This window comes from Jatropha curcas, chromosome 8 (assembly GCF_041381405.1).
Source record: "Jatropha curcas cultivar XTBG-Jc1 chromosome 8, XTBG_Jcur_1.0, whole genome shotgun sequence".
In the NCBI taxonomy this organism is placed as follows: Eukaryota; Viridiplantae; Streptophyta; class Magnoliopsida; order Malpighiales; family Euphorbiaceae; genus Jatropha; species Jatropha curcas.
In genome coordinates, this window is record NC_143158.1 from 25891759 (window position 1) to 25905840 (window position 14082).

A 14082-nucleotide genomic window follows, 5' to 3' on the forward strand; every position below is an offset into this window, starting at 1 on the left:
TCTAGCATTTTTTTGTTCTATTGTTTTTCTCTTTCTCTAAGACTTCAAGTGCTCAAGATTTGTGTCAAGATTTAAGGAAACCGTCCATGTTATTTGTTGACTAGTTTTATCTCTAAATTTTTAATCTTGTTTTTATATTTCATTATTCAGATTGATTATGGAATTATTATCAAGTTTAATTGAGTTGTATTTAATTACTATGTCGAACTAAATTCTCATACTAGCGATTTGATGTAGCTTAATTTCTCCAATTTATAATATTAGATTTGCTTTTCCTTATTTATGATATAATTTAATATTGAACTTAATGCTTACACGCATAGTTTCTCCCCTAAATTGATTTATTTCATTAATCACTATCGGAAGAAGGGTTTTTGATATTGAAAATGTAATAAATTACATGAGAATAATAACTTAATGTGGAAGCTATATGGTGTGACTCATGGGGGATTTTAATAAGTTAATGACCTTAGGTTATGAATTCACAAAATAAACCATAAAACTTAATGATTTAATTCATGTTTGATTGCGCTATTGGAAGATAGGTAATTGGAGGTTAAAATAACTAACAATACATCGGGAGAGCTTGTTAGTGATTTTAGGGTTGTTTCCCCTACTTAAACAATTAAAATTGATTAACGAACTAATAAAATAAATTAGATATAATAAAATAAATTAGATAGAATTAAGTGAAGTCAAAATCCCTAGTAGTTTTTAATCCTTGATTTCTTTTAATCAAAATTGTCTTGCTTATTTCTTTTTATTATCTTTTATTTGTTGAATTTAATTTCTTAAAATAATTTCCAAATTACCATTTAAATAATAGTAGGTTCACATAATTTTGATACTTGATACACAGTCCTCATCGGAACATTTTGATACTTGATACACAGTCCTCATGGAAATGAACTCTACTCACTCACTCTTTGTTATTTGTTGCAATTTCGTATACTTGCAAATATCACTATCAAATTGAAATCGGAAATGAGAATAGAAGCTTATTGAAAGTAAGCTGGCTAATCTTTCTATTTTTAATAAGAAATGAAGAGCTTGAAAAGATTTATGTTATTATGGAGCTTGAAAGCTAGATTTATATAATAATATATAGAAAATTTTGGAGCTTATTATATTATTTATATCTCAAAGGCACATTCAGGAGGTAACCCTTGTGGAAAACGCTTGGTGTCTGTACAATAATTATATATCATGTAGTTATTTCGGACCCACCTTAGCCTCTGCAGACTTGTTGGTTGAAGTTCCTCTTTAAGCCATTTATAACTTGAGGGCCTTGAAGATGGAGACTTTAGATTATTGCAAGAAGACACACCATTGGACCATACACAGACTTGTCCACTGAAATTCCTGAAAGATGCAGTGAAAGGAGCATATCTCCAATCTGTTTTGATGACCCCCCCTCTTGTAGCCCAATCATCAGCATTCCACAGACTGGAGTACTGCCTCATCGGTTGGTTGTTTGGGAATTGAATGCCCTTAGATTTCAAGTTCTTGAATTGTCTTATGGGTGTCCCATCAATGAGGAAGCTATAAACAAGATTTCAAACATATAAATATGCAAAAACAGTCAAAAATCAATTCAAATAATCAAGTGTTAAACTTACACAATTGCGAGAGGATTCCAGAGAATGGAATAGGTATGGAAATCCACAGTTGGATCGAACCAGAGATGAAATTGTTGCTCTCTGTCGCGTTTGCCTTGAGTGATTACATTAGTATGAACAGTGTAAGGATCACCACTTAGATTTCCCAAGAACTCAAAATCTATCTCATCCCATGAAGACCCTTTTGAGGAAAGCTATAATAAGAAATATAAATATAAGATAATAGTACTGATAATTAAATCTTGGACATGAATGAACTGAATACTAACATAGTAAGAAGTGACAGTTCCAGCAGAATTGCCAGAGACGAGCTTGAGTTGCATATTCACTTTCCCAAATAGATATTCTTGCTTTGACTGAAAACCCGACCCAGAATCCTTATCAAGAGACAGAGTAACTAACTCTCCATTGTTGAGTATGTTAGCTTTCCCATTTCCCCATAACATATCAAATTCTTGGTAAAAATTACCAGACAATGCAGAGTTGACCATCATTAAAGACACAAGTAATTGCATTTGCATTAATAATGTTGAAGTAGCCATGTTAAAATCTTCAGTTTTCCTTTTTTTTTTTTTTTTTTCTTTTCTTTTCTTTTCCGGTAGGTGGGTTCATATAAGGAAGGTGAAAGCATAGAAGAGAAGGAAGGTTAAAGGGAAGACAGGTCTTATGCCTAGTTGTAGAACTAGGAATGAGAGCTGAGCACAGATGGCAATGAGGTGAAAAGAAAGAGAATGCATGTCCAACAAGTGACAAAATACTCCATTTTTAGATTACACGTTTGTGTAATTGAATGATGAAAGTTTATTTCTTAGATCACATTGTACTCGGTTTTGCAACTAACTATGTGCATATATTAATATTGAATTGATTAATTTTAGTTAAAAGAAAATTAATTTTAGTTTAATATAAATTTCAACTTGATTCTTTGAAATTTTTATTTATATTATATTAAGATTTTTTTTTTTTTTGGTAACAAAGTGAGGAGGAAAAAAGAGGACCTCTCTCTCAAAAAGCTAACAATTATATTAAGATTTATTTTAATTTTATATAGTGACTACTAAAATTATTTTTTAAGTTAATATTTTTAATTATATAATTAATATATTAAAATAGAAAATTATATATATATATATATTAATAGCAATTTTTCATTTTAATAATTATTGCTGCTAAAATTTTATAAACAATCAATATTTATCAACCAAGAGCTATCAACTATCATTTATGTGTTATCAGCAACTATTATCACCTAGCATGACAGCTAAATTAAACATGTCTTAAATAAATGAAAATATTTAGTATAAAAAGTTTAAGAATTTAGTTGATGTTTTGACTTTTTGTATACTAAAAAGGAAATTATTAAAATATTTTGTCATACATAATATTCGAAATAAATCCTTAAATTGAAATAAAGTCCTATAAAATTTATTTCATCTTTAAAATGAATTTTTTTTTTGAAAACAATCTTTAAGACTTTATTAATAAAATTTAATAGCAAATGAATTTTATATTTAAATTAACTATAGAATTCTTTTGAAATATTTAACTTTATTAGTTTATACTTTGAACTGATCAATTTTAATTAGCCTGTACCCTTGTTACGTTTAGTATTCATTTATAATTCTGTTAATTTAGTGAATATTTTCTGGTTCAAACATAACCAATTTTATAGAATCTACTGGTGAAAAATCACAAACAAATAATGGACATCTATCTCGGAATCTGGAAAATGCTCCCATATTAGTATATTTCAATACTCAATCCACAACTTACAATATGACAAATAACAAAAAGAATCAAAGAATCAAACACACTCCTATATGCAATATTTGGGTTTTGGATCAGGACAGTTTACATTCTGTAGGGAGTCCTTGTGGAAATCTCTTAATATCAGTGCAATAATTATAGATCATGTAATTCTTTTGAACCCATTTGAGCCTCTCTTGACTTGTTGAATCAAGCTCTTCTGAAAGCCAAGAAGTTGTGTTAGATGCAGCATTTGTACCACAAGAAGATGCTCCATTAGACCATACACAAGCATTGGCATTGAAGTTCCTGTAAGAAGCAGTGAAGGGAGCTTGACTCCAATCTGTCTTCACAAGACCACCTCTTGTAGCCCAATCATCTGCATTCCACAGACTTGAGTAGATTCTCATTGGTTGACTCTTTGGAAATGGAACTCCTGCGGATTCCAAGTTCTTGAATTCTCTAATCGGGGTGCCATCAACGGAGAAGCTGAAACAGCGGAGAGAAAGTTTATCATTAGTTAAAAAAATTAAAATTCAACTTGAAAATAAGTAAGTTGAAGATTTGATGGAGTTTCTTGCTTACATAATGCGTTGGGAATTCCAAAGAATGGAATAGGTGTGGAAATCAGCAGTTGGGTCAAACCATAAATAAAATTGTTGCTCTCTGTTTCCTTTGCCTTGGCTAAACACATTGGTGTGAAGAATGTAAGGATCTCCACTCAAATTTCCCAAGAACTCAAAATCTATCTCATCCCAAGTAGAACCTTTTGAGGATAGCTGCAAATTCAAATATATCATTAGCAAAAACGAATATATATGTATTTTAAAAACAAAACAAGCTCTAAATTTAGTGATCCTGAAGCCGCAACAGAAAAGAACTTACATAATAGGCAGTGACCGTGCCCGCAGAATTGCCAGGAACAAGCTTGAGTTGCATGTCAATCTTTCCGAACAAATACTCATTCCTGGATTGAAATCCAGAACCGGAGGCTTTGTCTAGGTTAAGTGTAAGAAGCTGGCCATTGTTGAGTATCTTAGCGCGGCCATCTCCCCAAGTAATGTCAAAATCTTGGTAGAAGTTACCACCCAATGCAGCCAATATCAAAGAGCTAAAGTATGTAAGCAACAATAGTAATGAAACTCTTGAAGGATCCATTGAAAATGGAAATGTGTTTGTATAAGAGAGAGATATCTATATCTTTTGTAATGAAAGAGAAATTGTTTTCAAGTGAAGAGGTGATTTGCGGGTAAAGCTTCGATGGGTTTTTATAGTCGAAAATCGGATGAAGAAGTGAAATAGCTAGAGTAGGTAAGAGCAAATGCATAGGAAGTTTCGGATGGGTCAGGTTGTTTCCAGTTGGCAAAGATTATAGAAAGCTGGACGTAATGAATAGAATAGCAAGGAACAGAGAACAAAAGAAACGCGGTTTCGACGAGTGGAGAGGGCCATCACTTCAGGATTCAGTAGCCAACGCCAACCATCCTTTTCCTTTCGACTTTCACCAAACACAAAAAGTGTGGGTCTGCTCGTTTACTTGCTCGCTCCTTTCTTTTCTATCCACCAGACAACTACTGTGCCCATTTAGTCGGTGATACTACCAAATACGAAACAGGTCTTACAGTCAGATGATGAAGACCCACCATTTATTTGCTTTTGTGGGTTCTTTTTCTATACTAAACTTGTCAAAGCTCCCAAATGACATCGTGTTGACGTATATAGAGTAAGTAAAGGTGACGAGTACATTGATGATTGTGGAAAAAGCAATAAGGTTCAAGGAAAAATAATGATTGTGACTCCCGTCAAGTATAAAAATTACAAACGAAAGTGCAAGCTATACATATTTTTTCTGTATCCTATCTATTGATTCAAAGTAGAAATTATATCAAATACAAATTATTTTAAATACAGATAATTAATCAAATATAGTTTGATTAGTTTATTAAGTTTTATGAAAAGTGGAAAGTTTTCAATTTCGAAACCTCTTGATAATAAGAGTTTTATTTAATTTGGTAAGTTAGAGAGAGATAGTCTGGTATAACCTAAAATATCATTTCTATGACATATAAAAAACAAATTAAGAACTGACTATTTCTGTATTATCCACAATAAAACATAGAAAATACACTCCCGACGAGTCTCTTCTTCTGATCCCTCTCGATCATGGGTCCAAAGCCTATCAAGGCTTTTGGGTCAAAAGTTTCATTAGGCCTATCAAGGCTTTTTCATCCATTGGGCCCCAACTGGACCAGCAATAGCAGAATTCAAATATATAACACGATTGAGAAATGGTTGTGTACATGTTAACTATTTATTAGTAAGTCAGATCAGCCAGAAATGAATATAACTCACCAGTTCATTTTAACACCGTTAGTCTTATATCTAAAAGAATACGAGGATACTCATATGTAACGGGAAAAAAACTTGCTGTATATTTTCAGAATTAACAACAATAAATTTCATCAGTTAAAAATATTAAATTAATATTTTATTATTTAAAAAATATTAGGACAAAAATTGGGACAAAAATTATATATTATAAAGTTAAATGTTTAAAAAATTATACATACTCTGTTTGTTCCTACGTAATTGTCAAATCTGAAATTTTAAATCTCTTAAGAAAATTATTAAATTTATTTAAATTATAATAAATTATTAAGTAAATTAACTATATTAACTTTAATCTAATATATCCAAATACTAAATTTTTAAACAATTGAAGCAATAATTATTGGTCATATACAAATTGTAAATCTAAAAAAAAAAAAAAATTATTACTCATCGAAACAACAAATGTGACAAACATTTTAAAATGAAAAATATGTGGAAATTTAAAGAACAAATTGAACATATTTTTAATTTATATTACAACAATTATCATCATAATTCTAATCAAGTGTCATTTAAATATATTGCGCTCCAAATTTGAACAGGTGATAGTTGAAGTGATGAACCCTTGGATAAACTACCAAAATAATAATAATAATAACAATAATAATAATGTGGTATCATCACCGACAAAAATAGAGGCGTTGGTGAATTTGGATAAGATCAAAAAATATATATAATATCCATATATTTTGGAGCAAGTAAAAGAGCGGACCCAGGCTTTTATGTTTGGTAAAAGCCGAAAGGGAAGGGATGAGGATGGTTGGCTACTGAATCCTGATGGCCCTCTCCGCTCACCAAAACCGCGTGTTATTATTATTTTGCTTCTCTCTCTCTTTTCTTCTGTTCATTACGTCCAGCTTTCCATAATCTTTGCCAACTGGAAACAACTGACCTCTCTGAAACTTCCTATGCATTTACTCTCTTACTTGCTGTTTCTATCTCACTTCTTTCTCCAAGTTATGACTATAAAAACCCCATCAAAGCCTTCTCTGAAAATCACTTCTTCACTTGAAAAGCATTTCTCTTTCATTACAAAAGATATAGATATCTTTCTTTTTATACAAACACATTTAAATTTTCAATGGCTCCTTCAAGAGTTTCATTACTATTATTGCTTGCATATTTTAGCTCTTTGATATTGGTTGCATTGGGTGGTAACTTCTACCAAGATTTTGACATTACTTGGGGAGATGGCCGCGCTAAGATACTCAACAATGGCCAGCTTCTTACACTGAACCTTGACAAAGCCTCCGGTTCTGGATTTCAATCAAGGAATGAGTATTTGTTTGGAAAGATTGACATGCAACTCAAGCTTGTTCCTGGCAATTCTGCAGGCACGGTCACTGCCTATTATGTAAGTTCTTTTCTGTTGCGGCTTCAGGATCACTAAATTTAGAGCTTGTTTTGTTTTTAAAATACATATATATTCGTTTTTGGTAATAATATATTTGAATTTGCAGCTATCCTCAAAAGGGTCTACTTGGGATGAGATAGACTTTGAGTTCTTGGGAAATTTGAGTGGAGATCCTTACATTCTTCACACCAATGTGTTTAGCCAAGGCAAAGGAAACAGAGAGCAACAATTCTATTTATGGTTCGACCCAACTTCTGATTTCCACACCTATTCCATTCTTTGGAATCCACAACGCATTATGTAAGCAAGAAACTCCATCAAATCTTCAACTTACTTATTTTCAAGTTGAATTTTAATTTTTTTAACTAATGATAAACTTTCTCTCCGCTGTTTCAGCTTCTCCGTTGATGGGACCCCGATTAGAGAATTCAAGAACTTGGAATCCGCAGGAGTTCCATTTCCAAAAAGTCAACCAATGAGAATCTACTCAAGTCTGTGGAATGCAGATGATTGGGCTACAAGAGGTGGTCTTGTGAAGACAGATTGGAGTCAAGCTCCCTTCACTGCTTCTTACAGGAACTTCAATGCCAATGCTTGTGTATGGTCTAATGGAGCATCTTCTTGCGGCACAAATTCTGCATCTAACACAACTTCTTGGCTTTCGGACGAGCTTGATTCAACAAGTCAAGAGAGGCTCAAATGGGTGCAAAAGAATTACATGATCTATAATTATTGCACGGATGTTAAGAGATTTCCACAAGGAATCCCTACAGAGTGCAAACTGTCATAATTCAAAACCCAGATAATGCATACACAGTATATATATCCATGAGTGTGTTCCATTATTTTATTGTTTTTGTTATTTGCCATAGATAGATGTCCATTATTTGTTTGTATTTTTTTTCATCAATAAATACGTTTTTGGCATGCATATTATATAATTTCAAAAGGGCATGTCGGAACATGGTGGAGCATATTACAAATATAAAGTATTCAGACGTCTACACATTATTATTGGGTAAATGGTTTCGGCTTACGATTATTTAGACTCAATAATAAATTGACATCTGTAATTTTCAATTAAAGCGTTGTGGTTCAAGCATTTTGGTCATTAAATTGCAGTTCTATTTATTTATTTATTTATTTTGTACATAAGAGATGAAAAGAACACTAAAACTATTTTTTTTTAATTCACTGGAAGGCCTGTTAGGCTGAAATAATATTGCAGTTATATAGCCCTTCTCTAGATTTATCAAATTAGAAAAAATACTTGTGTTTGAGAGCAGTCGAACTTGAGATCTCTTACATCACATCAGACCATACTTAATTGGCTTAAAACCTAAACTATTTAGAATAATTTAAGAGTAAATGTATTGGATTAGGACCGTATAAGATTTTAAAAAAATTATTGAGTTTGATAGAATTAAAGAATTTCCACGGCTCATGTGAAAATCAAAGAATGAGACTAACAGGAGGATGCAGGCTCATCTGCACTAAAATTAACATATTGAAAAGTTAAATAACAGTTCTAATTTTAATTATTTTGCTTTTTTTATTAAAAAAATTAATTTATTTTATTAATATAATAAAAAAAATTAATTCAAGCAAGCTAATCCGAGTCAAAAAAACTTCTCTAGTACACTCAAAACCGAACTTGAAAAAGTTAAGCGAAAAACCGCAATAGCTGTGTAACATCAAAACACAGGAAAAAAAAAAATCCAAACTATTTTCTTGAGTTAAACCTTTGTCTATATCTTTGTTAATCATGTTAATTGAACTATACTTGATGTGATTTTATGTTAATTTAACTTGATACTGTTATTCCTCTTAATTTGTAGAATTTTAATTCTAAAATAATAAAAGCTTTTCATTTTTCTTTTTTTCAATGATTATTAATAGTCTATAATATATTTAATTTAAAAAATATTTCAAAACTATTCATTTTCTTAATAGAATATTTTTCTATTATAGAGCATAATATTTTCTTTTTCACTTTTGACTTAATATTTTTAGAGTTGACTTGTTTATTTATTTATTTGACATTAGAGGTGACTTGTTTATTAATAAGCAATAATATGTGTATTGAATTAATGATAATACTCTTCCCTGTATTTATGATAATGTGTCCTTTTTTGTTATTGGAGAATTTTACAATTTTAATAATTTCCTTTAGTTATGGACGTTTTGTGCATCAAGTGGTATTACTATTTTTTCTTATTAACATTGAATTTTTAATCAGAAAATTATTATTTACTCCCTTTATTATAATAAATTACACTAATCAGAACCTATGTTTTTTAAAATTAATTTGATAATTCTTTTATTTTAATTCTGTCTAACTATATACCCGTCCATTAATTTTTTACTCTTTTTCATGAATTGAAAAGAAAAACTGAAATTGATAATTTATTTATTAAAATACCCTAGAATTTTATCTTAAAAAAAAAGAAAATGAACAAAATAAAAAATTATACTAAATGAAACATCATACAACTATTTAATTTTCTCTACAAATCAATCAAAAATGCAAAAATCTCCAATGAACCGAATAAATCGACCGTACGAAATAAAAATAGTTATCTGATGATCAAAAGCATCAATCAGGTGACAGTCACTCACCAACCCTGCGTTGCATTTATGCGAAACCGCGTCTCTTGTCGCATAATGTCTTTTTAGTGCGCTATATTTTATTCACAACTACAACTGGGCACAGCTGAGGGCTTATACCGTCACTGGACCTTCCTATGCCTTTCCTTTTCAAATTCAAATGGGTATAAATACCAGCCTATCTCCTCATTTACAACATACTAGTTCTTTCTTTTACTCTATAAACATTACACATATAGTTTCTTAATATTTCTGAGTTCAACATCAAGAAAAACTCATCATGGCTTCGAATAGTTCTTTAATGCTGCTAATGCTTCTTGGCATCTTCTCTTCCATGGCAGCTGCAAATTTCTACCAAAATTTTGACATTACATGGGGAGATGGCCGTGCTAAGATTCTCAACAACGGAGACCTTCTTACGCTAAACCTTGACCAAGCTTCTGGTTCTGGATTTCAATCCAAAAATGAGTATTTATTTGGACAAATTGATATGCAACTCAAGCTTGTACCTGGCAACTCCGCCGGCACCGTCACTGCCTATTATGTAAGTACTTTTTTCTTCCTTTTTGATTTTTGTTGTAATTTTTCAAGTATGTATTCATTTTGACTAATAATACCTGTGAATTTGCAGTTATCCTCAAAAGGGTCTACTTGGGATGAGATAGACTTTGAGTTCTTGGGAAATTTGAGTGGAGATCCTTACATTCTTCACACCAATGTGTTTAGCCAAGGCAAAGGAAACAGAGAGCAACAATTCTATTTATGGTTCGACCCAACTGCTGATTTCCACACCTATTCCATTCTTTGGAATCCCCAACGCATCATGTAAGCAAGAAACTCCGTCGCATCTTCAGCTTTGTTCTTTTTAACTTTAATTCTAATTTCTTTATTAATAATAAACTCATTATCCTCTGTTTCAGCTTCTCCGTTGATGGGACCCCAATTAGAGAGTTCAAGAACTTGGAATCCGCTGGAGTTCCATTTCCAAAGAGTCAACCAATGAGAATTTACTCAAGTCTGTGGAATGCAGATGATTGGGCCACAAGAGGTGGTCTTGTGAAGACAGATTGGAGTCGAGCTCCCTTCACTGCTTCTTACAGAAACTTCAACGCCAATGCTTGTATTTGGTCTAATGGAGCATCTTCTTGCAAATCTAATTCACCTTCCGGTAGTAATGTGTGGCTGTCACAAGAATTAGACACAAACAGTCAAGATAGGCTCCAGTGGGTACAAAAGAATTACATGATCTATAATTACTGCACAGACACTAAAAGATTTCCTCAAGGCATCCCTCCAGAATGCAGCATGTCATAGAAGGCTGAGAAGGACATAACATTCAATACAATTTTTGTTTTTCTTTTTCAACATATCTTGATTCTTTTTCTTTACATTCTTTTGTTCTATGCAATTAGATATGACAAAATTCGTTCTATGTAAAGCTGCTTTGAATCTTGATTAATGCTATTTGTTCATTATCTCCATTGAGATCTTCATATCCAGGTTGGAATGAAGCATATATGAGCAACTTAAGGACAAGAGATTTGAAATTCGATAACATGAGTCTAGCTTTTCTTCAAATTGCATAATTCAGAAGTACAAGTAAAAAATTAGGCAAGGTAGTGGCGAGATCGCCCTCCAACTGAAAGCGAGAACTTTTGTCAAACAGCTGGTCTGCAGTTTGTTTGCAGTGTGCTCTGAAAAATGTTAGTTTCTTTTTTGGTGTGTTCTGTTAACTAAAGACGCATGCCGCTAAATGGAAATCAATATAGGATGCATAATTTGCTCAATTAAGAAAATGAATTTACATACAGTTTTTGCACAAACAAAAGATAAACCAATCTGAACAGTAATTTAATGAAATGTAGAGAGCCATCATAATTTTCGCTTGAGAAAGTGCTAGTCTTAGGTCGTATATAGCTTTTATGCTATATACTTATAGCCATCCAATTCCAGTAAGAACAGATCATTTTTATTATACCCCCAACTTTACGGCTTATTATAATTACACTCTAAAACCAACCCAACTGACAGACACTCCAGAATCTGCAGTTCTTGCTGCACTTGGGTTGGCGGTGTTGCATCTTCAATCCCTTCTCTCTAGTCTATGCTTCTCTCCTACCTTGGTTGTCCTCTGTCTTCCTCTCCCACCGCCTTTTGGCATCTAGCATCCAGGTCTGAGAGAGAGGGATTTTGAGATGAGATCCATGAAGGAGGGGTAGAGAAGGGAGAGATGAAACGGTAAGGTTTCTTTTGTTCCTTTAAACAAAACTCACCGTTTCACTTAACTGGGATGGTTAAGTGAACTCAACAAAGTCCAACGGGTCCCAGAAATAATAATATTATAACGTCTAATTTTGACCAAAACCAAAATGGGGCACAATTTTGACAAAAATATAAAAATAAGGTGCCTTAAAGTTGGTTTTGGGGTGTAATCTGTGACGAAGTGTAAAATGGAGGGTACAAATGATGGTTTACCCAAGAATAGACCGAGTGCCATCCAATTCCCTTGGGATAGCTTCAGTCAAAACCTAGTACTTTAATCTTAAGACTAAAACCCACAAGGTATTAGGATTTTTAAGTAAATGCCAACCAATCTTTATAAAAAAAAAAAAAAAAAAATGAAGATGTTTTTGCAATGGAGATGGAGAGAAGGATGCTTAATTTCTTATTGCTTACCAAAAACAACAGTACATAACAATATATGTATATTTGGGGCAAGGACTACTTAGTACAGGAAACTAAGATGAACATTTGAAATTTGACTTAACCCCAAAATTAATACTTCTTCTGTTTTATTTTGTTTGCTTGTTATTCTTTTTTGAAAATGTCCAAAAATATTTACAAGGTTTCTAAAAGCATTTAGTACGTTATTGCGTGTAGGTGGTTAGGGATATAAGGTCTTGGATAAAATTGATCAGCATCTTCCCTCAAAATATTAGATATTATCGTTGATTTATCATCAAACTCAAGTGCCCCTTGGGTTCACCCTTCGCTATGGTTTTATATACTTAGACAATTATTTTTTTCCATTGTAACATATATGATTGTTCATTAATGAATGATTTTTACTAATATCTTAATGAGTGAAGAGTAAAATGATTTTTATTGATTAAATTTTTAATATGCGTGTTTTTTGAAACCATGCAAATAAAATAGGATGGAAAAAGTACATCATTAAATTTAAACCGTATACTTTTTTTTTTTATTTTAACCACAAGGATCCCCGTCCAGGAAAGGACCGAGGGGCTATGCCCCTGCAAATTAAAAAGTTTTTAAAATTTTTAGTGTGAAATGTTTGGAAAAAAATATATTTGAATTTTGCTCCCTATAATTAGTAAAAAATTTTTTGGTCCCCCTAACTATTTGGGCTGATTTTGTCATTGTTCCGAACCCACTGGATTAAAACTAAATCCTACTTGCACCGAATCGGCCCACTACAGCGAGTATTTACTTCATCCATGAGAATTAAACCTTTCGATCTCAATTAAGAGAGAAGAATGCCGAACCACTCATCCCAACGTTTATTTGTGATAAACCATATACTTTATGCCAAGCAAAAATATCAACACATATTCCAAAACTTAGACCATCGTACATAATTTATTTTTTGCAAAGTTCATTTGTGAATGATGGACTGGTTGAGCATGATTTTTTTTTTTTTTTCTAATGGAAAAATTCTCTTGTTTTATCTTTTGGAAGAACCAAATGGAGATTATTGAGGTTCGTAGAATACATATTTGACAAAGCACACAGAGAATGACCTTTTTTGCAGTACAAACAATTTTTTTTTTCCCTTTCATTTTCATTGCATATCAGCTGAGGAATTTTAAGAAAAAGCAGATAAGGAGATTTCTGAACCAACTTGGCAATTGGCATGACTTATTAGTGCATGCTTCACAAATATGCTGACAATATTTTAATTACTTTGACAGTAAAGGAGTTTAAAAAAAAAAAAAAAAGCAAACAAGCAAATTGTTTTTCTTTTTTTTTTTTTTTTAAATGGTAATCCATTAACAATCTTATGTTGAGAAATGATCTTAATAGAATAAATTATTCTTTATTCTTTGAGTTGTAATTGTTTTTTTTTTTTTTAATTTAGAGATCAGGTTAGGCATCAAATTGAAAACAATTTAAATTGTTAAGAGAATATTTTGGGTTACACAGCTGAGATAGTCCTTTTCTTTATCGAGAGATGTTGAATATGTACTTGATAGTGGGTCAGTTTGGTTCGGTTTAAATATAATAATCAAACCAAACTTAAAGTGGTGGTTTGAAAAAAATTAAAATCAAAATCAAATCATGAAAAATTTCAAACCAAACCTAATCTTCGGCGACAGTTTGATTTGATTTGGTTTGGTTTGACAG

The 14082-nt window shown here is 31.9% G+C and overlaps 4 protein-coding genes across 4 annotated transcripts; 2 read left to right on the plus strand and 2 right to left on the minus strand.

Annotated features, from left to right (window-relative positions):
- Window positions 1–1120: 1120 nt before the first annotated feature.
- On the minus strand, window positions 1121–2387 carry LOC105635636 (xyloglucan endotransglucosylase/hydrolase protein 22). Its single transcript, XM_037641308.2, has 3 exons — window positions 1889–2387; window positions 1620–1813; window positions 1121–1542 (listed from the first exon to the last, which is right to left on the minus strand). Exons 1-3 carry the CDS (start codon window positions 2159–2161, stop codon window positions 1134–1136), a joined length of 876 nt encoding a protein of 291 aa, XP_037497236.2. The 5' UTR covers window positions 2162–2387; the 3' UTR covers window positions 1121–1133.
- Window positions 2388–3337: 950 nt separating this feature from the next.
- Window positions 3338–4622, minus strand: LOC105635615 (putative xyloglucan endotransglucosylase/hydrolase protein 23). The gene is made up of 3 exons (XM_089724829.1): window positions 4251–4622; window positions 3951–4144; window positions 3338–3854 (listed from the first exon to the last, which is right to left on the minus strand). The coding sequence occupies exons 1-3, from the start codon at window positions 4521–4523 to the stop codon at window positions 3461–3463; spliced, it is 861 nt and encodes a 286-aa protein (XP_089580955.1). The 5' UTR covers window positions 4524–4622; the 3' UTR covers window positions 3338–3460.
- A 2118-nt stretch (window positions 4623–6740) lies between these two features.
- LOC105635616 (putative xyloglucan endotransglucosylase/hydrolase protein 23) lies at window positions 6741–8041 on the plus strand. Its single transcript, XM_089724828.1, has 3 exons — window positions 6741–7110; window positions 7217–7410; window positions 7507–8041. Exons 1-3 carry the CDS (start codon window positions 6838–6840, stop codon window positions 7898–7900), a joined length of 861 nt encoding a protein of 286 aa, XP_089580954.1. The 5' UTR covers window positions 6741–6837; the 3' UTR covers window positions 7901–8041.
- A 1856-nt stretch (window positions 8042–9897) lies between these two features.
- On the plus strand, window positions 9898–11198 carry LOC105635617 (putative xyloglucan endotransglucosylase/hydrolase protein 23). The gene is made up of 3 exons (XM_089724830.1): window positions 9898–10261; window positions 10349–10542; window positions 10638–11198. The coding sequence occupies exons 1-3, from the start codon at window positions 9998–10000 to the stop codon at window positions 11029–11031; spliced, it is 852 nt and encodes a 283-aa protein (XP_089580956.1). The 5' UTR covers window positions 9898–9997; the 3' UTR covers window positions 11032–11198.
- The last annotated feature ends 2884 nt before the right edge of the window (window positions 11199–14082 follow it).